This window comes from Phoxinus phoxinus (genome assembly GCF_949152265.1).
Source record: "Phoxinus phoxinus genome assembly, chromosome: 17".
Lineage (NCBI taxonomy): Eukaryota > Metazoa > Chordata > Actinopteri > Cypriniformes > Leuciscidae > Phoxinus > Phoxinus phoxinus.
In genome coordinates, this window is record NC_136892.1 from 11,847,331 (window position 1) to 11,870,591 (window position 23,261).

At 39.9% G+C, this 23,261-nt stretch overlaps 1 protein-coding gene and 1 long non-coding RNA gene across 2 annotated transcripts in view; both read right to left on the minus strand.

Annotated features, from left to right (window-relative positions):
• Window positions 1-13,776, minus strand: part of LOC306984943 — a 35,478-nt gene extending 21,702 nt beyond the window's left edge. The window contains exons 1-2 of the long non-coding RNA XR_013794694.1: window positions 13,621-13,776; window positions 4,809-4,902 (exon numbers count right to left, since the gene is read on the minus strand). This is a non-coding gene — a long non-coding RNA (uncharacterized lncRNA). The remainder of the gene's footprint in view (window positions 1-4,808; window positions 4,903-13,620) is intronic.
• Window positions 13,777-18,934: 5,158 nt separating this feature from the next.
• hmgb3b (high mobility group box 3b) lies at window positions 18,935-23,155 on the minus strand. The gene is made up of 5 exons (XM_079585844.1): window positions 23,025-23,155; window positions 21,086-21,265; window positions 20,840-20,982; window positions 20,563-20,737; window positions 18,935-19,829 (listed from the first exon to the last, which is right to left on the minus strand). Exons 2-5 carry the CDS (start codon window positions 21,233-21,235, stop codon window positions 19,686-19,688), a joined length of 612 nt encoding a protein of 203 aa, XP_079441970.1. The 5' UTR covers window positions 21,236-21,265; window positions 23,025-23,155; the 3' UTR covers window positions 18,935-19,685.
• Between the last annotated feature and the right edge of the window lie 106 nt (window positions 23,156-23,261).

Sequence of the window (23,261 nt, forward strand, 5' to 3'; positions counted from 1 at the left end):
ACAGCGGGGGAGGGGAGGTCCACGGAGCTCGCCCAACCCTCTCTCTCTCCGAAGCGAGAAGCGAACAGCAATCATCATCTCCCTCTGATACAGCTTGCTGGTCGTCTTCCATAACGGACAAAGCGGCGTGCTGCGGCTGTTGTCCGTCGGTGAGCGACTCAAGCGAAACGTTGAGAGGAGCTAGCGGCGGCGGCGGCGAGCTCCTCGTGGAGGGAGGTTCCGGGACCCGCTGAGCACGGCGCTTTTTACGGCGCGGCGCTACAGGGGGCGGTTGAGCAGCTTCGGCGAAAGATGCAAGGCGAGTCCGCAGAGTCGCGATTGGCATCATGTCGCAGTGATGGCAGCCGCCATCACCGAGAGCGATCGCTGCATGTTCCTCGCCCAAGCAGGAAACACATAATTCGTGGTGGTCCCCGTCGATGAGCGCGGCTCGGCAGGAGCCGCAGGAAAAGCGAGACATCTTTAGACAGACACTCGTGCTCTTTTGTGAGGAAAAAGCGTGTGACGCGGTAGGCGAACACACACACAAAACACACACAAAACTGAAAGGATATATCCACGCCGGAGAAGCGCAGCAGGGAACGGCGGCTGAAGGCGGCGATGACCAGCGGCTTCAGGTAAGGGCTCGTCCTGCTGAGGTGCTTGTATCCAAACGGCTGTGGCGGCTCGAATCAATCCAGCGATGCGTGCAGCTTCGTTGAATTTAAGAAAATCGGCGTGTTAGACAGCTATGCTCGTATTTATAGGCCTAGGCCACGCCTGTTTGGGCGGGAGGTGACGCAGAAGGGCGCGAAGCGCCCTCATTGGTCAGCGTCCTGGCCTCGCATAGGCTGTGCTTTTCTGGCAGAGCAGCCAATGGGTGAGCTGTATTGCTCCGCCTAGGTTGTATGCTTCAGAAAAGCGTTTTACAATATTACAAAATTAAGGATTAATTTTTGGCTTCAATCTCGACAAAGAAATATCTTTCCCGTAGCGTTCTTCGACGCAGTACGAGAGAACTCTACGTAAGAGAACTCTGCACTTTTACACAAATTGTCTCATTTGTGAATTGTATTCTAGGAAAAGGAATTTTAGGAGAAATAAAAAGCTTAAACTTAAATGGAACAAAAATAACTTTAATGATTCCCATTCAGTCTGGACTACATTTATGATTTAGTTGGATGTCTGCTGGGAGAGACTGAGGAAGCCTGTTACATCATCACACTAATGAGTTTATCTTAATAGTGCACCCCTAATAACAAGGCTTGCATAATGAACATTTCAGAATTAATTTCTTTTACTATTTACTAATACAGTATAATTATGTAATGCTTCCAGTGTCCAGATATCTTATCAAACTTACTTTCAAGAAATCAGTAGCAATGACCTTTTGGCACAGTTGCTATAATAATAACCCCAGTGCAGTAATCCCTGGTGGGTTATTCATCATGTGTGGCTGTGGGCTATGGCATGTATAATTTATGGCTCCTCTGCGCTGAGATTTTGACAGCAGTAACCAGTCCTTCACATGCAATAATTACAAGACAGCACTATATTGATGATATCTAAGCATTTCTTGTTATTCTCCACATTTTTCTAAAATTAGCTCAGCTTGATCTCCATTCAAACTGTGGCTTGTAGATCATTTTGGTGTGCTATCTGTTTTTTAGACATTGCATTATATACAAATCTAATCAACAGCGTTTCTGAAAAAGCCTGGCTGCAGGCACTCTAGAACAGCGCCGCTGAGATTGGGTAAAAAGTGACAGTGATGAATGCTGCATTTTTGTTACGTTGTGGATCAATCACACAAAGGAGAAAATAAATGTCCAATAATTCATCTTTAATAATAAATCAAAACATAAACAGAAAACCACACGTAGTGCTAACCAGAACCGACAAGAGACTGAACTAAACATGCGGTATATATACACAGGGCTAAACTAGTAAGTTAACAATGGGCAGGTGGACACAATAGGTTACTATGGTAACATATTGGCACACACTCAAAAACTAGCTCAACTAAGGATGACAGGAAATTAACATAGGAACTGGGAGCACAAAACTAAGCCAAAACAGAACATAACCATGACAGTTTTACCCAAAGTAAAAAAAAATGTTACTCTCTACGACCAGGTAAAAAGCATTTCCGTTCTCAGCGGAAAATAGATGATCTGTGCTTCGTCACGCTGCTGCGGTTTTTAAATATGCAGCACTTGCATTGAAAACACCGGGGGGGAAATACGCTGGCCTCAGGAAACAAATTTTTTGGGTGGACACATGGTCTAATGCATATAATAACCCACTAACACTCATAAGTGAAAGTTCAACATTGAACAAATAGAACGTCTAGGTTACCTATTGTAACCCCCTGTTCCCTGAAGGAGGGAACGGAGACGTTACGTCAGTGACTGACGAGAGCCCTATCACCTTTGAGTGTTAACAGAAACAGAAGCACTTTGAGTGAGATTTGCATCAGGAACCACACCACGTGCTACGGGTATATGGGAAGTGTGCAGAGAGACACTCAAGTTTTTGCTAAGGAGCCGAGCAGGTCGCTCAGCGGTGAGCCCAGGGATTGTGGCGACGGGATGTTACGTCTCCGTTCCCTCCTTCAGGGAACGGGGGTTACAATAGGTAACCTAGATTTTCCCATTCAGTCAGTCACTACGTGTTACTTCAGTGCCTGATGAATTGGGATCCCTAAGAAAAACGCCACAAACGATGTGCCTTCACCCGTGTAAGCCGCCTGATCCCCCCGCACCACTGGGGTGGAAGAAGGACAGGGCTTTACACAGAGAAAGTCGATCACTACTGTTCCTACTTACCCATACAGTGAGATTAGATAATACTGTGAAAGCGTGCCTATTCCAACCAGAAATGGATGCTACGGAGATCACACTGCGCTCTAGGGAGATCTGGCAAGAGGGCAGTGCTAAGTTACATATGGAAGGTCCATGCGGAGGATCGAACCTAGCCAGGGTGGAGACAACACCGACAGGGATGGCAGAGCGGGCTTTGCCAAGGGAAAGACATGGGCTAGCCAACCGGTAAGCTGTACCGTGGAAGAATACACATATGGGATCGCCCGGAGGGGAATCAAATATGTTTCAGTAGAGCGGACAAATTCTTTCTACGCACACCACAACGGTCACAATATGAAGTCACACTCTGCGCGTATGTTTTAAAAAGCAAATGTAACATATAAAGAACACTTTTCTAATAGCCCACTTAAAGTTGCATTTACAATCCTGTAAAAATACCACCCCTACTTCCCGCACCCCTGCATGCTACTCTGTCTTAAGGTACATTTACACGACAACGTTTTTTTTAACACTACAAGCCTATAGACTGAACATGTAATACTCATGCGCATGGCATCACCGTTTTCACAAATTTGTGTTTTTGTAATGTAGACGATAACAATATAGTTTTCAAAAACTTGCACTTTGAAACTCGTTTTCAAGCCCCCAAAACGGCGTTGTCATGTAAATGAATGGCCAAAATGAATTTTGTTTGTGCCATTTTTAGTTGAAATGATGTGTGGTGTACACAGCCCTTAGAAGGCATCGTATACACTCTTCATGTAGAAGCAAGCCTATGATGCTTTAAGCTGCTGCCTATGTAGCCAGCTCACTAGATTTTGGAACATATCTGCAAATGTTGACTCACATAATTCACAGTTGAAAACAAGACAAGTGCCAAGTGCCATGACAACAACAAAGTAATTGAATTAAAATGTATTTGAATAGTACTTTACACAATACAAATCTTGCCGAAGAAGCTTTAAAAAGAATAGAATAGCGCCTCACAAAACCTCAGCAAACAACCCAAAGCCGACTCTGGCAGGAAAAACTCTAGCCTATACAACATAAGCTTACCTAAGCTAAAATTTGAACACTACTCTCTCGCTGCCATGCACATTGCGATGGAGCAAAACTGTCAATTGAAGTTTAGCGAGAGATTACCTGCGAGAGGGAGGAATAAAGACAGGAGTGGCTGCATCCAGCTGCGACAGAGCTGGAATTCAGAGTGATTTGACACAGGCCACACATGGAGACAATCGGCTTAGTCTGTTACAGACACTTGGGGAAATCTTTCGCTTTTGCAGTGGAGGACATGTCGCATTGTGGAAAATCAAGCTGCCACTGACACAGAAAGCTCAGCAGCCAAGAGAGACCGACAGAAGAAAAGAAACAGACAGGGAAAATGTGACAGAATACTGGAACGCTCGTCTGTGCTGTGCGAGAACAGTTTGTGTGCCAGAACTGTTTTTCATTGGTTATATATATATAACCAATTCATATATATACTGTATGTATGTATATATATTACATTTATACTAATTATAATAATTTTACAAATGTTCTCAAACTTACACTAAGACATTAAACACAGTAAAGATTTGTTTTTTAAAGGAATAAAGCACATAAACATGAAAATGTTTATGAATGTCTGTCATCTATAAACTATTCCAAACCTCTATGCCTTTTTTTCTTATTAAGTGGAACCCAAAATAAGATATTTTGATATTCTTTTTTGTCCCTGTTGTGGTAATTGAAGTCCATGGTATGCAAAAAACATTAATGCTAATTTCTAGAAAAATTTCAATGAGTCTTACATATTGGTCGCACCACATGGATTTGAAACTTTCATTGTATGGACAATAAAACCTTCTTTTCAAAATGATTGTGTACTACTGAAGAAAGAAAGGTTTGGGAAGACATGAGCGTGAGTAAATGATGACTCAAAGCTCTTCATCTTTAGGTGAACTCTTCCATTATAGATGGCTGCACTGGAATCTACATTCAAAAATAGAGCAATTTTACCATGTTCAGCCAGCTGCCAAGGAGGTTTGCCATGCAACTGATGTACATACATGGCTCTCTCAGGTGGATCTGCTCTGCTTTACCTTACAGAAACCTATGAGAACAGAAATGACACATATCAGGACAAAAATATCCTGTTTTGAAAAACAATCTGAATGAATGGCAGGTGCATCTGTCACAGAAACTGCAGTTTTGACAGGGAGAAAAAAAATACATTTAAATTTAATCATTTAGCAGGCGCTTTTATTTCATCATTAAACGACTTACAAATGAAAATAACAATATGAAAGCAATCAAATTAACAATAGAGCAACAATATGTAAGTGCTGTGACTTGTCCCAGTTAGTCTAGCACAGTACATGTAGCAAGTTTTTTTGTTGTTTAAGTAATAAAAATAGATAATAGAATAGTAAGGCTATGTTTACACTAGCGCATTTTGTTTTAAAACTCATTTAACTTTTTCTACGGTTACACCTGGCGTGAGTAACGTCCACACTACTCGAGTTTTTGACCCTCGAAAGACTTTAGGAAATGCTGCAGACCCTGTTTTAGTTTGAAAACTCTGGGGTTGCATTTCAGTGTAGATGGACCAAAAGGCTGAGATGAACTACCGTCGGATCATCTGGCTTGGAATGACAGGTAGAGTTGTGAGTCATCAGCATAGCAGTGAAAGGAAAAGCCATGTTTCTGAATGACAGATCCTAGTAATGACATGAAGACAGAGAAGAGAAGTGGTCCAAGCACTGAGCCCTGAGGCACCCCAGTAGCTAGATGTTGCGACTCAGACACCTCACCCCTCCACGAAACCTTGAAGGACCTACCTGAGTGACTTGAACCACTGGAGTGCAGTTCCTGAGATGCTCATTGTCATGAGAGTTAACGGTGTCAAAAGCAGCAGACAGATCCAGCAAGAGGAGTACTTATGATTTTTTAGCTGCTCTTGCCAGTCTCAGAGCTTCAATACCCGAGAGCAAGGCAGTCTCAGTTGAGTGGACACTTTTGAAGCTAGACTTGTTGTTGTCCAGGAAGTAGTTCTTTGTGAGAAATGTAGAGACTTAGCTGAACACGACGCGCTGAAGTGTATTATTAATGTTGTTTTCTAAAAGTGCTGGATTTAGAGTGGGTGTTATCAGTGGGGTTATCAGAACCTGCTTAAATACTGTGGGAAAGTTACCGGTGAGCAGAGAGGTGTTGATGATGTGCATGTACAACTGAAAAAGAAATGGCTTCATAGAGATGAGTGGGGATAGGATCAAGAGGACAGGTAGTACGGTGATTGCAATGCATGAGTTTGGAGACTTCTGCCTCAGGAACGGAGAGAAGGAGGCGAGAGTGTGCTTGTTTGCTGTTAAGATTTGTATGTCAGTTTGTAGTGTGGAGAATTGGCTGCTGATGGTTGTTGATTTATTTATGAAGAATGTGGCAAAGTCATCCGCTGTTATATACACTGTGCCCAGCCAAAAGAAACGCTTTTTGGATTAAAAATAGACAAATGCTTAAGACTCTATGATTGAATAATTATTGCAGTGATTATTATGTTTCTAGCATGTTATATGTTTGGCAGTATTTCTTCTTCAGCATTTCTTCTTTAGCATTTTTGGCAGCATTGGACTTTTAATTTCTTAAACAACTATGTAGGAAGACACATCATGGCCATATTCCAGGATGACAATGTCAAGATTCATCAAGGTTCATATTGTGAAAGAATGGTTGGGAGGAGCATGAAGGATCATTTGCACACATGAATCGGCACCTCTGAGTCCAGACCTTAAATTCATTGAAAGTCGTTGGGATGTGCTGGAGGAGACTTTACAGAGTGCTCGACTCTTGCATTGTCAATTCAAGATCTTGACTAAAACCGAATGCGCCTCTTGATGGAAATAAATGTTGTGATGGTTTTATATATATATATATATATATATATATATATATATATATGGTCGCTATCATGTTCTCACTGATATCACATGAGTGCTGTTTTCACACCAGTTCAGTGATCCACTCTCAAAACAAAAGTATGTCTGCTGCTATGAATATCACATGTGGAACGTGTGTTCAAGAGGGAAGCAAAGGCTCTTTTACAGATGGTAATTTCTAAATCACACGAGGTCCCCAGATAATACTAATCCAGTGCGAATAGGGCTATACTCAGTTCAAGTTAGGCTCTTGGCTTGTTAGTTGTAGATCTTTGTTATTTTTCAATTCATTTGTCAGTTAATGATCTCGAGTCTAGATATCCATGAGAGTCATTTCTCCCACTGGATGGTCTCTTAATTACCCTTTAAATGCCTGAAACGATAACGCAATATAGTCATATAATCAATGCGTCAAGAAATGTTTTTCTCTGTATGGCATCATATGTCCAGAGGGATTACCACATCAATTCAGTTATTAAAACACATGCCAAGTTCTTATATGGTTTTGACTTTTATGCCATTTAAATAATCACTTCAATAACCAGTACATTCATTTTCATTACACCTATAATACACGTGAGTGAGTGTATCTTTTGTTTTATTATATAAAAACAATAATATATTTTTTTCAATTTGTTACAATTATAAAGTTTTTAAAGAGTTCCATCACATATTTTAAAACCTTGCCATGATGTAACAGTCAAAATATCTAAATATTTTAAGTGACTTATTGACCTTATTGACCACGTTTTATACATCTTGATTGCATCACATTTAGCCAACAAAGGTGTGAAAAAAATAATAAAAAGTGAAGCTTTTTTAAAAATAAAAATATTATTTATCTTTTTTTTAATAAATAACAAAATAATCTACCAAACTACTTAAGGCTTTCTTTCTCAATATTTTCTTTAAATCATTTCATTTTCTTATGATATCAAGACAATTGTACCATCTTAACTTAATGACACCAAATCAATTTCAATACATATGCTCCAAAACAAGTCATTGTATGTATGTGAATTGCATTTGAACATATTTTGAAATAAATTCATAGATATAGGATAACAAATGGACTGTGTGTATGAGTGAGAGCATTATCGAAACTAGGAGAAAAGGAAGCAGCATTTATCCATAGACAGTATATAAACTGGACACAGCGACCCCATAGGTTTCAACGGAGAGAAGTGAAGTCAATTAGAAGCACTCACTTCCTGATCGCCAGGCGAACTGCGCAGGCTCAAACTGAGCTTGACGACGTAGATGTGACGTGAGCAACCTGTCAGTCTTCTAGTAGCTGTGCCGAGAGAAATCTGAATCATTCCCTTCCAAATCTCGCAGAGACGGAGAGCGTGAGCATTAGCTGTCCATGAGCTAGCAGCGGGAGCAACTTTATCACTCTCTATGGGCTTCTCTCTTGACTTTATGCCTCCACGTCCCCCCGATTGCTTGCGAGCTTCTCTGCCTGTCCATACGGTAATTTCTCGACTTGTGCGACAGAGTCGCGCGGTTATGACGCAATCGTTAGCCTATTTTTACAAAAACTGCTTCTACGGGGCCATAACGTAAGGTACAAGGTAATGGAGCCTTTTATACATTTTCGTGTTTCTTTAGAAATAAACAATGTACAAACGGAGTCTTTAAACGCCTCAGATGTAAAGTTATTCGCTGTCAAAGTGACGCCAAAATGAATTGGAGTCAATGGAATGCTAACAGCAGGTGGGGGTCCGCTAGCCAATGGCAGCGCCCGGGGATGCTTCAGTGTCTTCCGAAACACTGCCCCCCTGCATTTATCTCCCTTCACCGTAGACTTATACGGAGAACCTGAGGGGACATAGTGAAGAAGAAAAAATGCGATGAGAGGAAAAATAAGTCAATGGTTTTCTTTCTCTCTCAAATGTTTTGCGTTCCACTGAGAAACTTTGCATTCCCTCACAAAAACAAAAACTTTGCTTTCGCTCATAAAGAGATCGAAAGGTTTTGCGAGCGAACACAAAGTTTCTCGAGGGAACGCAAACCGTGAGTGGCGCTAAAAGCGTTTACTCTATTCCGGAACAGATGAACGTGAATATGGCTAAACTAAACCCTAAACCTACCCGATAGTGTTAACCAAATCAAATGTGACATAAAAACTCTATTGTAACCATGCCATTTTAGCTTGTTGTTTGAACTCTTGTAGTTGAGCTCTTTTATCGTGACTCGTCTTTCACAGGATTTGTACCTGAGCTTTCCGCATTGCCGGTAAAATTCTGTGCCAGTTGAGCTACCGAGCGTTTACAAATCACCCAGTAAGAAGTGTTTTGCGGACATAACATAATATTGTGCAAGGAGCTGTGTAAAAACAAGTCTTTATTAATCCATAATCTGCCCCTCAATCATAATTGTGTATGAAAACGATTAAAAGTGCTTGCTGTTTTACTGCCTCTAGTGTTCATTTCTGTTGGAAACTACAGTGATATGTACGTATTGGTATGTATTTTGCGTTTTGCAAAAATGTTGCCACTGGTAGCCTGTGTTTTTCCAAGGAGCCTGTGTTTTTCTGTTTGGGGTGGGTGCAGGAACGCATCGCCTCAGTTTCAATTGATCTCCAGCACTGGCAGAGCATCATTAACCCGCACTGCAGGCAAGCAAATACTGAAGCACAAGCTCCAGAAGGACCGCAGCTTAACGTGCGCTTAATGAAATGCCAATGCATATCTTAAGATGATCAAATCATAAGTGTACAGTCTTAAAATATGAAAAATATGATGTGTATTAATGGATAAATTTCCTATAATAATGTCTGCACATTATTTCTCAGTATCAGGCCTACATACACTCTTGAAAATAAAGGTTCTTTAATGGCATATGGTTCCGTGAAGAACCTTTAACGTCTAGCTTTGCATTGCACAAAAGGTTCTTTACAGTGCACAGAATATCCAGATATTAAAATGTTCTTTACACTAAGGGAAAAAAAGGTTATTTTCAGAACTTTTCACTGAGATGTTATTTGGGGAACCAACAATGGATGTTCTATGGCATCACTGCAAAAAAACAAAAAAGAAAAAAAAACCTTTTGCAACCTTTATTTTTCAGAGTTTCTGATTACACCCTGGTGATTCATTCTGCCTATATGTGCAGGGCAGCTGCAAAGCCTCTTGGGAATGAATGGATGAGTCCAGAGGCAATCAGACGAGGTGATGACAGGGGCACGGGGTCTTCCGGTCAATAAAGCCATTAAACACCCAGTCAGAGCACAATACGCATTACACAATGCACACATCAGCTGCACAAGAGCAACAGTGTGAGTTATGCATTATATTTCAGATTTTGTAACAAGTCGCATCAATTATTGCTCTTCAAATCTGTCTATGACCTAAAAAAAATGCAGCCTGGAGTGACATGCTATTAATAAGTTCTTCTGAGCAGGCTAATATACTTTTAAGTAAAGGATTCTACAACGTATCTGTCAGGGCTTTAAATCTAGCCTGCCAGGCAATAATGAAGTGAAAATGAGCTTTCGACAAATAATTGGTCATGTGCTGGCTTACTTTATGCTTCAATCCATCTATGTGGCAGCTTAGATGAACTGAATTACAATGGAAGACAGGAGGGGGGTGGATATGCTGGACGGAGAGAAATTTGGGAAATTTAGGAAAGCCGAAATCCATGTCAACAACATGCAAACCGCTCCTATGCAGATTACAACAATAAACCCTCATCATTATTGTTAGTATGTAGCTTCATGACCTGATACCAATGGGGCTTGTGATAATGTGATATTTGAGTTTGTCTTTATTCCTAACCCTCGCGGTGGAGAATGTTCCAGATTTATTTGTTGCAAACTAACCACTGACACTTAGGGCTGGGACGGTATGGATTTTTTCTTACCGCTTTACCGCCCGTGCGATCTCTTGCATTGCATAGAGAAGACTTTACTCTGTGAAAATATTTATTTATTTTTGTCCCTGTGCGCCGATCGGAATTCTGGGGATACAACAGAGCCAATAGGCTATAGCTACTGCGGGCTTTAGCCGTTAAATATCTTTGCTGCATTGGATCAGTCTCCTTTCTAGAACAGCCAGGAGCTTTCTAGCCTCGTGGCTCGCGGCAGCAGCGCCTTGTGTCGCCCATAGACCTTATACAATCAGCGGGTGGGTGCGGTTTTGAAAATTGGTCAAAAAACGTTGAGGATGGTGAACGGATGATGAGTTTTGTGATGCGCTTGCGGATTAAATAATAGCCCATCTGCGCATCTCTAGAATATAATCTATATTTTGCGTCATGAAACATTGCGTTGCCCAACTCGCGAAAGGTCGGATTTTCTCCATCGTTTGATAAGTTTTGTTTAGAAAACCTTGACTCCATAAGACACAATGTCATTAGACATAATCCATGTCATTAGAATCAATGAATCCATGTCATTAGACACAACGTGCACACATGTGCAGGCCAGTGTTTTTTTTGTTGTTGTTTTTTGCGGTGATGGCGATGACGAGCTCAGACCCGCGGTAGGGGTCATGTGACCGCGGTATTGCGGTAATGCGGTAACTGTCCCAGCCCTACTGACACTATGCAGATTATATATATTTTTAAATGGAAGAATTTATTGCACCTTTAGACAAAGTATTCTAAAAATCTAAAAAGTTTGTATATTTGTATTGTATCATATTTGATACATCATGGCTCATATAGGCCCAGTATGATATAGTGTGAATATGGAGCTCATAATCTATGGGGTTGGGGATACATCAGTTTTATTCAGAGGCACAAACTGAGCTAAAATATGCAATTTGATCCAAAAAGTAAGATGAAATTCTGATAGCTTGTGAGATTTCTGTAACAGTATAACAGACTACAGTTGTCACTCTATATCTGCCAATAATATGTCTATATTTAATATTAATATTAAGCATATTAAGCAGATGTACAAATAAACATTCCTCAAAAGCCTGATGGATATATTTTTAAGATATAGCCTATATAATATTTTTATCATGTTTTTTTTTCTAAAAATCAATAATATATGGCTAACCAAGTAAACATAAGCTGCTTGAATCCACACTACTAACAATATTCTTAAGTTTCACAGCAAAAAAAGACGTGTACCACGACCTGAAGGTGGACATTTTGATTCACACTTGATTCAAAAAAAGTTTAAACTATCAATCAAATGACAAAAGACATGTGGAAGATTATGTAACCAGTTGTTCAGCAAAGTTTTGATCATTAAATATGATAGGCTTTATATGGCTAAAATATATGGAGCATAAATTAGGCCTATATTAAATCCATTCATTGCAGAAGACAAGACAATAGTGTGAATGCATAACTAGATGCATATCCTGACAGTGAGAAACTGAATTCAATATTGAATATAATATAAAAATATTGATAGTCTACCAGTACTGTAGATTGTCATGTTGACTGTAAAGTCATTCATCTGCATTAAAAAAAGAAGAGGTGAGCAACATGTTCAATTATTAGATCCAAAATGTGCTATGTATTCACACAGAGGCATCATTTTTTTTCTGGAGCACAAGCCCCAGTGAAATATTACTAATCAATCCTCGTCTGACATTGGAGATTACCGTATCGACCTGGGAATCATTTTCCCTGATAATATTTCAGCAATCATGTTTTCTATCAGCCTTTTAGCACAAGAAATAGTGATACCATTTCACAAATGTTTTTTTTTTATCTTGACTTTTGATTTAATCGTTCAAACGGGTTTGCCAAAAGGTTTGAAATTGTTCGCGATTCGGTTTGATCCAGCAGTTCACTCACATAATTGTTAGCAGAAATTTCTCAAATTAAAATACCTAGGCCTAGTAACAGGATATTTTATAAGACAAAACAATAAGAGCTTTATTGTGCGTGCAGCTTGTGAAGAACAGTTTATAGACATTTGGTACATTTTATTTGGCGCAGAATGCTTTGAAAGGTGCTCTATATTTCCATGATTTACATTCCACTTGGATTGCTTCATCATTTAATGCAATGACAATCATGTATTTTTAAATATGCCTCAAAGGTTCAAATACATTTTGGGGCTCATATCTGTCTCTCTCTCTCTCTCTCTCTCTCTCTCTCTCGCTCTCTCTCTGTGTGTGCTTGTCATACAATACATTCTATATTTTGCTGGTAGTTTGTAATTCCATTGGTCCTTTTATTTGCTAATGTCTTTTTGCAGTATAAAACCAACACTTGGGGTGACATCACATTAAATATGAATGGCTTGGTTCAGTTCTCATGGGAATATCCGCAGGACTTTTCACAGCCTTTTGACACATTGCTTTTCTCCACATACCAGAAAAACTCTGTTATTAAGGGAAATGTATTCTATCAAGCAGAATAGCAATTCAAAAAAACAACTACATCATTGAAATATATTTCAGGAAATATATTTCCTGCACGTGTAGGCTACAACTTCACAGACAACATTTAAAGGGGTGGTTGATTATGATTTCACTTTTAGTTAGAGCGTTGCTGTTTATGCTCAAACAATATCTGCAAAGTTAAAACGCTCAAAGCAAAGGGAGATATTTCCTTTAACAGAATTGCTTTTTAGGGACTACACAACAAACAACTGATAGGAACTACAGCTTCCTCCCGGGTTAGTGACATCACACAAACATTTACATAAACCCCGCCCCCGGGGAAACGCAACAAAGGGTCCATGATGAGAATAGGAAGAGTTGTTGAAGTAGGCTAGAGCATTTGTGAGTCTGCTCAAGCTGTCACATCCGTCATTTTTACATTTATTGCAATACAGTACAAATGCAACAGCATGTCACTCTGTAGGCATCTTACAACAGTTCCCACATTAGCAATTTATAGATGACCATGACAGAATATGCTAATCAATGACTTGAAGATAGTTAAAACTACACATCAGCTTAATAAATTCATCAACTTACCATTCAGAAATGTCCTGTTACATGTTATCACTTCTTCTCGAGTCTCTCCATCATTGTCTGACTCCAGTTTTAACATAAAAGGCAGAACAGTTTCTGACATTTTAGTGTGTGTCTGCAAACTGCTAACACACAAGCTCTTGAAGCTCCGCCCTCTGTGCCGGGAGCAGTAGCTAATTTGCATTTAAAGGGACACACACAAAACGATGCGTTTTTGCTGACCCTCAAAAAGGAACAATTTTAACATGCTATTAAAAATGATCTGTGGGGTATTTTGGGTTAACTTTTTTTGGAAAAAAAAATACACTCTGGGGAAATCAGATACTTATCTCACATCTTGTGAAAAGGGGCATTATACCACCCCTTTAAGGCTGTTTGTGGGTAGAAATGTTCCATTTTTTTTTTTTAAATCTTGCAACTTGGTAACTGTTTCAAAGTTTGCGTTCTCGAGCCACTAAACACTGTTGTCGTGCAAATGAGCAGCCGAAACGCATTGAACGTTTTCTGTCTTCAGTTAAAACGGTGTCGTGTAAGCGGCCCCCAAGTTAATAACTAATGATCTTTGCAACGGAAGTGAATCAATCAAAAACGTACTTTAGCTGAACAATAACTTTATTCAAGAGCTGCTGTAAAGCCAATACAATCTCTGTTACTTTAATTTCCTATTATCACAGGAAAGCTGCTTTTAAACAATCAATATTGTTAAAAGCGCAATATAAATGAAGGCTGACTTGACAGACAAATATAGATTTGTCTTTTCTGTTACTGTTGAAACACTCCTTTAAAGTCACCATGATATCAAAACAGGCCGTTCTTGTTTGTTTTGGAATATTGCAGTGTTTATTATAAATGATTAATCTGTTATTAAATGATTACATTTTATGTGCCTTATTAATCTTGAATAAAAATAATTTCCCCTCCCTCTTGCAACATAATTTTTCTCTGATGAGTGTTTACTGGAGCGAGGGCGGGACCTGTCTCTCACATGACATCACAGCATTGGCAGACCACAACCATCCAATCCATTCCCGATAAACAAAATCAAGTCCTGCCCTACATTTTTTCTTGTTTGAGGAGCAGTTCCCCTTCGAGGCCGGTCTCTCAATATTGCGTCACAGCTGACGCTAGGGGGAAACTCCCTTTCTCTTATGGCGCTTTTCCATTACCAGTACCAGCTCGACTCGACTCGACTCGACTCGCCTCGGCTCGCGTTTCGCTCCGTTTTCCATTGCATATAGTACTTCCACAATAGTACCTGGTCGTCATTGCGACGCGACACACACCCGCTACCCACACACACAGGACAATGGAGGAAATCGAGTGTATGCTGTTTTACATAATATTAGTAATGGGTATATGACGCAATCTCTGGCAAAACGATTAAAAAATGTCGGGGTTATTCAGGATACTCCGTCTGGCGCGTGCAATAATGATGCAGTGAATAGTGACGATTATCTCTGACCAATCAGCAGTCTGCCGTGTGTCACGTCACAGTTTAGTATCGCCTCAGCTCGCCTCGGCTCGCTTAGAACCTCGCTGAAGGTGATACGAAAAAAAGTACCTGGAAGCACAACTTTTACACAGTGGAAAACCAAACAAAGGCGAGTCGAGTCGAGGCGAGCCAAGGCGAGCTGGTACTGTGCAGTGGAAAAGCGCCATTAGAATACTGAAGCCCTATTAAATGGCGCCGTGCGCATCGCCCAGGCCAATGGCGCTCAAGCAGGCTGGCACACACGTTACATAAACTTCTGCTGACGTCATTGCATCCAAATCTTACTCTTTCATGACACCTGTCTACTTGAACCTGTATTCGCCGTTGATCAGCGCCTCATCAAAGTGGATTATTTCCTTTTAGCGTTCTGTGCGGGATGGACATGACTCGTGTGTACTTTGCCTGGGTCGTGCCCATGTGGAAATGGCGATGGAAGGGTCTGGTTGCCCCCATTGTGAGGAATTATGTTAGGACCCTTCACCTCAATATCGCCATTATCCTTGGTGATAAAATGCCCGAGAATGCTGTCGAGCCGTGGAGAAAGAAGCAGCGCCAGCCGGAGGCTGCTTACTCAGGAGACGAGCTCATGCTGGCCTTGTGCTCGCATGAGCCCCTTACTTTTGTCGAAGACTCCCTTCGCCCCTTGGAAGGTGGATTGGTGTTTTTTGGCGCGTTGGAGGACGATGACAACAACACCATGTCGACTACAGCCTTGGAGAGAGAGGATTGGTCAAGGAGTCCTGTCCCATCCTTCTATGTGCCGAATGAAATCTCCTCTCTATTTGCGCTGTGCACGTCCCGGGCCACTTGAATTGACCGTTCGCAAAGACCCGCCCCCTTTAGCTACTGTTGCTATGTCTGACAAGCCAAGCCACTCTCACGCCACACACCATGTTCTCACACAGTAAAAAATACATCGCGGAACAGAGAGGACACTGACAACGCGCTTGACAGACAGGACAGACCAGGTTACTTCTGATATGAAACAAAGTGTGAACTTTCAAATTTGGTCATTTTTTTAATGAAATTTAAACAATAAATACCGTTTTGTGGCTCTTTAATGTGTCGTGACAGATCGCTGTAAAGCCTCTTAAAGCTGCTCGTGAACCGACCATCTCTTACTTCTAGTTAATTTATAGCATCAAATAAACATGAAAGAACATAAGAAGGAATGTTGTTTTAACCGCGGAAAGACAGTACACTCCCAGACAGTCGTTTTTCAAGTTCAAATCCTCCAACGTTAATCTACTAACTCTCGTGACTGCTTTGTCGGACAAAAATGGCGGATTCGGTGGATTATGATTGGTCAGATTGCCTGTCAATCAAACTCCCTGCGAGGGGTGAATTACGGGGCGGACTAACTGTCAAGATGGGTTGTCCATGGGGTTGTAGTCCATGAGTGGCCAGTCAGTGGAGCCCCGCTAGTGATGCAAGGGTTGCCACAACGTGTACTAAACACAATCACAGAGGCACATGCCCCTTCGACTAGGCGCTTATATGCCCATAAGTGAAGTGTTTGAGAAATGGTGTAAAGAGTGAAATGATGATCCTGTTAACTGTCCCGTGCCAGTCACTCATAACTCGCTCTTATTAGCAGTCGCTTGTGGGAAGCGCATAGGCGATTTATAAGCACTATCTGTCACTTATGTTCACCGTCTGGTATGTATGGTTTTTACCATGTTATATTGAGATGCATTTATTGTCACGTCGCTAAGTTTGCACCTTCATCTGACATGAGCTGTTTTAACGTTTATTGGTCGATGCTCCACCTCAGCTGAGTTGGACTTCGCTAATAACACGGAAGAGAACGTCTCTGGTTACTCAACGTAACCCTGGTACCCTGAGAGGAGGGAACGAGACATGCTACATTATGCTGCAAATGCTACATTACGCTCAGCATCTGGGAGCATGGAGTTTCCGCCCTTATTTTGTACGCTTGAACGGCATTGGCCGGCGCGATGCGCACGGCGCCATTCAATAGAGTGGTGCAGGTATGACGTCACTGTGTAGGCCAATCGGCAGTTAGCATCACACTGGCTCCCTCGACAAAAACCCAATGGGATTTTTCCATAGGCTATGAATTATCGCAAAAAAACAAGCCCTGTGATTAACAAAAGTTTATGATATTCACACGTTTTGCATAATTTTAGATCATTTTCACAGATGAACCCAACTTTTATAAATTGTAAGCCTAGATGCAGTCGCCAGAAGTAAAAAGCTAAAGGTAGGTTAAATGAACTACACCAAGTCCCATGACTTCAACATCACCATCACTAAGCTTCTGACAACTCTTTCAGTCTTTATGTAAAAAAAAATCCCAGAAATTTGAGTTAGAATAGATCATAAGAGCACAATTATAAGCATAACGAGTCTGTAAAAGCAGATCGAGTTTATCTGTTCGGCGTGATGACGTTTGCCTCTGCAGTCCTATTTTGCCACTTGTTAGCAACTGCCTTTGTCAAGACACTTAACAGCTTGAAAAAAAAATCACGTGTGGGGTAATACTTATGTATTTTATGTCGTAGAATAAAACATAAAAGTGTCTTGAGCTTGTGTTCACCACATACCTTATTTCAGCCATTTAACCAAAATCCGATAAAAAAAAAACATTGACTTTAGGACGATGGAACCAGAATGGCTAACTCATCTGTGTTTTGGCCTAAAAAGTGATGTCAGACCTGCACCACTATTGGGCTTCAGTATTCTAGGAAAAAGGGAGTTTTCACGCATAGCGTCAGTTATGACGCAACGTCTCGTTCCCTCCTCTCAACCATGGGTCACGATGAGTAACAAGACGTTTTACTCCGACATACATCACAATAGGGAAGAAAAGACTTCATGCCGACTTTGTGCATTCACATATATAATAAAGGCAGTCCATTGTCAATAGCGTAGTGATATATGAAGTTCACACACTTTCAAATCAATTTGAAATAACTTGGAACAGCAAAAAAATAAAAATAAGCAAAATCTGAGTGGTTTTTCACCATTTGGCGAAACAAGATTGCGCAGATTCCTTTTGAAATTACAGGTTTTTGTATATAGAGCAACTGTAAATGTGACCACACCTTTATACTCATATTTCATTTACATTACATGTAAAAAAAATACTGTATTCATTGATTTATGAATATAAATTGCATTGCAACTTTAAATTCAGGATGTAATGAGAAACTCTTTCCCCCAATTTACATAAAACCAAAATTTGACCATGTTTATTGGAAAGTACATTTGACCAACTTTCTGATACTTCTCACTACTGAAGGAAATAGAAATGTAACATTTCTCATGTCTAGCATTTTTAAATAATTTCTTACAGCTTGCTGAACTGCATTCTGGGAATTTCCTGCCTTATAATTGTCAAACTGTTTCTATACAAGACTTTCCCAATAACCATTAGAAAAGTAACCATGTGATACAAATCATACAAGTATGTACTTCACGACCATTTTGAAGAGACTTTTTTTCATATAGTATGACTAGATGTAGTAAGTGTAATTTAGACACATTTGTCATTGTAGCGTTAGTTAGCAATGGCACTGCCATTTATACATTTAAACATCCATTGAACATAAGACCGTAAAACATCCATTGATTAAACGAATCTGTGCAATTAAGTCATCTGGGTGCTTTTCATTTACTGTTTGTTAACATACTATTTTCAGATTTTTTTTATCACTTTCTCTAGGTTGTTATATGTACAGCTTTTGCAATCAGTGCCTATTGACATCTAGTGGTTTACTGAAGTCATTGCATTCAGATAATGTTAATAAATAGAAAGGAAAAACCACAAATCCAAATTAAATGAGCACTCTTAAAAGAAACTACCATTTATCACTTTATTGATAACATTGACAAAATACCCCAAGTATTTACACACTACATTGAACATTTTGCAGACAAGAAAGTCACTTGAATCATTTGAGATCTAAAAATGCCATGTTTATTTCAAATCACAGTGTCACCTATACATAAAAAAAAGAGAAAAAAAAAGTAACAATTGAAGGTGCAAATAAGAGCTTTCCCCAGCATTTGATCATTTGCCTCCGGTTAAAGCTGAAAATGTCCCCAGACTCTCTACACATAAAATTATCAATGTAATCATTCAAAATTACACAAATAATAATATAACCGCACATCACAAACATCCTTTCAACAACGCAGGAAGCTTATGTGGCCGAACGGAAAAAATTAAACCTTAAATCTATCCACAAATTGTGCATTTTGAAAGCTGGGAGAATAAAAAAAAGAAAAAAAGAAAACAACTTTAAGTCAACAGCCATACAGAAACACACCACTTTAAATAGTTTTAAAAAGAGTATGTACTGCTACCACTTTATTTTCAAACGGTGTGGAAATATTTTGCTTTTGCCAATGCGGTTTAATAGCAAGCTGTAACAGGACCACCAGCAAACCCAGCATTGAGAATTTGGTTGTCTGAAGTCAGAGCTTGCATGCATTGGGCTTGTCTACTGGTGATCAGTGTATAGCAGCCTTGACATCAAGACCTCTTAGACTTAAACTAATTGGCAGCGAACAAATAACTTACTGCTCAATTAGGGGAAACACAAGTTCTTTAATCATCGTCGTCATCATCATCATCCTCTTCTTCCTCCTCGTCGTCTTCATCTTCGTCGTCATCATCTTCAACCTTGGGTTTGGATTTGGCAGATGATGCCCCTCCGCTTTTTTCTCCCTTTCTTTTGTAGTCCGCCATATCCTGAGAAAGCAAAATTACAACATGAGAAATTGAGAATTACAATGGTTTAAGAGTTTGGGGTTGGTAAGATTTTGAAAGAAGTCTCTTATGCTCGCCACGGCTGCACTATATATATATAAATAATGTAATGTAATGCAAAGCTGAATTGTCAGCATCATTACTCACAACTACAGCATTATCACTGTGTAAAGCAGTTGAGCTGCTTATTATTTGTGGAAACCACAAAATTTTGGGGGATTTTTTAATTCTTAAAAAAAAAAAAAAAAAAAAACACTTTAAAGTATTTATTTTGAACAAATCTTTACCAACCTTTGATCAATTTAATGCATTTTTGCTAAATACAAATATTAGCGTACGTACACTATTGTTCAAAGGTCTGGGGTCTATTTAAAGTGTGGAAGCTAAAGTGTATTGCGCTTTACTGCATGGAGGAGCCAGCGTGAACACTTGCATTCTCAGAAAACACTAGTTTATTAATAAATTATTGAAATGTCTCCTTGCGGTTTCTGACACATTCATAATCCTTACTTTTGCGGCAAGTGCTTAAGCGCGCAATAGGCTAAATATTACCGTATGCATTCATATAATTAAATAAACGTGCAATTAGTCGACTAATGGCTTAAATGAACGGCTACTAATCAACTAGAAAAAGCTTTAGTTGGGGGCAGGTCATTCATTCTTCAACCACTATTCAAACTGTATAGAGGACAACATTTAAGATGTAATTCTCCACCTTCTGATACTTGTCCTTCAGTTTGTTGGCCTTGGATAGAAAAGGCTGCTTCTCAGAGTCAGACAGATTGTTCCACATCTCTCCAAGTTTCTTGGCTACATCTCCAATGCCCAGGTTGGGGCTCTGAGCCTTGATACCAGGCCTCTGGTCTGAACAGAACAGGAAAAATCCAGACCTGCAAAAGCAGAGACAAACATTTATGCAACAACCACATAGGACCATATTTATAGAGCTCATTATAAGTAATTCTGGATGGAATAAAGGACAGAAAACATACGCTGGTCGCCTTGGAGCATTAGGATCCTTCTTCTGCTTCTGGCCTTTCTTTCCTGGATTGAAGTGCATCATTTCCTGGTCATATCGGACCTTGTCCGTTTTGGCCAGGTCATCAAATTTAGTTTTTTCTTTCGGTGACATAGTCTGCAACAAATGACAGTTCATCAAGATCCCAGCAGTAGCCTTTTTATTCATTTTGCATTGATTTCAGGAGATAGACACCTACAGATAGGAATAATCTACTTACTTTCCATCTCTCAGAGCACTTCTTGGAAAATTCTGAGAAGTTAACCGAGACACCTGGGTTCTTCTTGTTGTGCTCTTCACGACACGTCTTCACAAAGTATGCATAGGCGGACATCTTGCCCTTGGGCTTCCCTGGTTCACCCTTTGCCATTATTATGAAGTCACTTTAATATCACCACACCTAAAAGAACACAGATAATTTAAGAAAAAAGCATGCATGTTACCTGGAGAACCACACATGATTAGGTGCCACAGTTTCACACTGCACATTTTCATTCAACATTATCCATGGGACATCACACCCTAAAAGACTTTATCAGTTCAAGAAACCAGAAAATATAAACTGACAATTTTTAATGGAATATTGCAGTTTTTTTTTGTTTTTTTTTTACAATTTACCCGTGCAATTTTTATTTTATTTTTAAGTCACGTGCCCTCATAATCGTAGGAAGATTGACTAACTTCATCTGCAGTGCTTCATGGGAGTGGGCAGGTAATAAAGAGTTGTTTTGGTGCAAATTGTATAGATTATCTGTTAGGTGGACTTTTTTTGCAGAATCATGGGTAATGATTGAACTGAATTCATGTGGGCTGATGCATACCATTGATTACCACCCTCATATCTCATAGCCTTTAAAGGTTTATGTTATTTATTAAAAAAATAAAAACCTATTTTTTACTTATGGAACCAGAGTGTTACACAGACACATACACATGTATATATATATATATGTAAATATAAATTCTGTTCTGCACGTCGCCCGAGGTGCCGGGCCCTTCAAGCACGGTTTTGTTTTATTTATTTGTATGTTGCGAAACGCAAATTAATGACAGAAACAACATTTTATTTTTAAACGTAGATGCTAAAAATTATTAATCATGTCCCAAATACGTGTAATTTAAAGGCGTGCCTAGTTTAAAGGCAGGCAATGTGTGAAGAGAGCGAGTGACTAACCGCGTCTCTTCAATCAGACGCTATTCATTAAAATGGCCTCTATCAGCGGCGAGGAACAATGACTTGCACCCCCCATTTTCACAAGAGACACTTCGAGGTCATAATTTAGCGAGTAACTTTTAAAAATCGACCTTTTAAAAGTCGTCCATTAAACACAATGTGCCTCGAGGCAAGCTTTTGTAAAGTTTTACCAGTTTCACACTGCACGCCAAATCACGAATCCTACTATCGTGAAGGTAGTCAGACACGATTCATGAATATTAATTACGCACAATGACGTTCGCCCCACATAGCTAATTGATTGGTTGCCATGTGCACGCAGTTGGGCGGGCGTTAAGGGAATTAACGAATCCTACTATAGTGAAGGCGTTCGTTGTATATTAAGTCAAGTCACGCTGTAGAGACTTTACGTAGCAACGTCATCGAATTAATCAATATTCATGAGCCAACACTTCACCATAGTAGGATTAGCAAATTCGCGCCCGGCACAAACCCGTTTGCAACAAAGGCAGAGTCAAACCAGCCATGACTGGCATTGGCTGCTGTTAACAGCGCTTTAACGGCTCAATGCTCTCTTTAACCAGAAAATATTCGAAAAGATGAAAGTATTACACCGCAAACACAGCCATGATACACGGTGCACTCCACGACAGACTTTCAGGCCATTTAGAGACCAGTGTTTTGTTTGAAGCTAATTTTTATATCGCCAGCCATTTTAAAAGCATGTTCGTCACCCAACTTCGGTTTAACCGACAAAAAAGGTAGTTTTATTGGACCTTAAGGGAAAGCAAAATGGTTTAGAAAGAAAAAAAATACACACCACCGTTAACATTTCACTGTAAATCAGTTTATACACGGAAAAAATGGTTAGTTATACATAAAGTATCTTTTTCCTAACAAAAAAGGATTTACATAATTAAAATAAGAATTAAAAAGGAATATCAGGCAACAATTAATAGTTTAAAATGGAGAGCTTTATAGATACCTTCTTAAATGTTTGTCCTGTCGTCTGTTCTCCACAGTCAGTCACACTAACGGCCTCGCGCTTCCTCTCTATAGAAGACCACACAGCCTCGCGCTAGCTCACTACGAGACCCGCCTGATTGGTTAGTCCCGGCGCGCATTTAAAACAGCCTCCACAACTGTGGATTGGTCAGACGAACTTAAATATTCATAAGACGGGCGCTGTCATTGGACAAAAGCCTAAGACATGCCCCATTAT

Coding starts and splice junctions, on each gene's coding strand:
- hmgb3b (XM_079585844.1), bottom strand. CDS start 21,235: ATGGCAAAGGGTGAACCAGGGAAGCCCAAGGGCAAGATGTCCGCCTAT. Junction 20,983..21,085: donor AGTGCTCTGAGAGATGGAAA/GTAAGTAGATTA, acceptor CATTTGTTGCAG/ACTATGTCACCGAAAGAAAA. Junction 19,830..20,562: donor TGAAGGACAAGTATCAGAAG/GTGGAGAATTAC, acceptor TTGCTTTCTCAG/GATATGGCGGACTACAAAAG.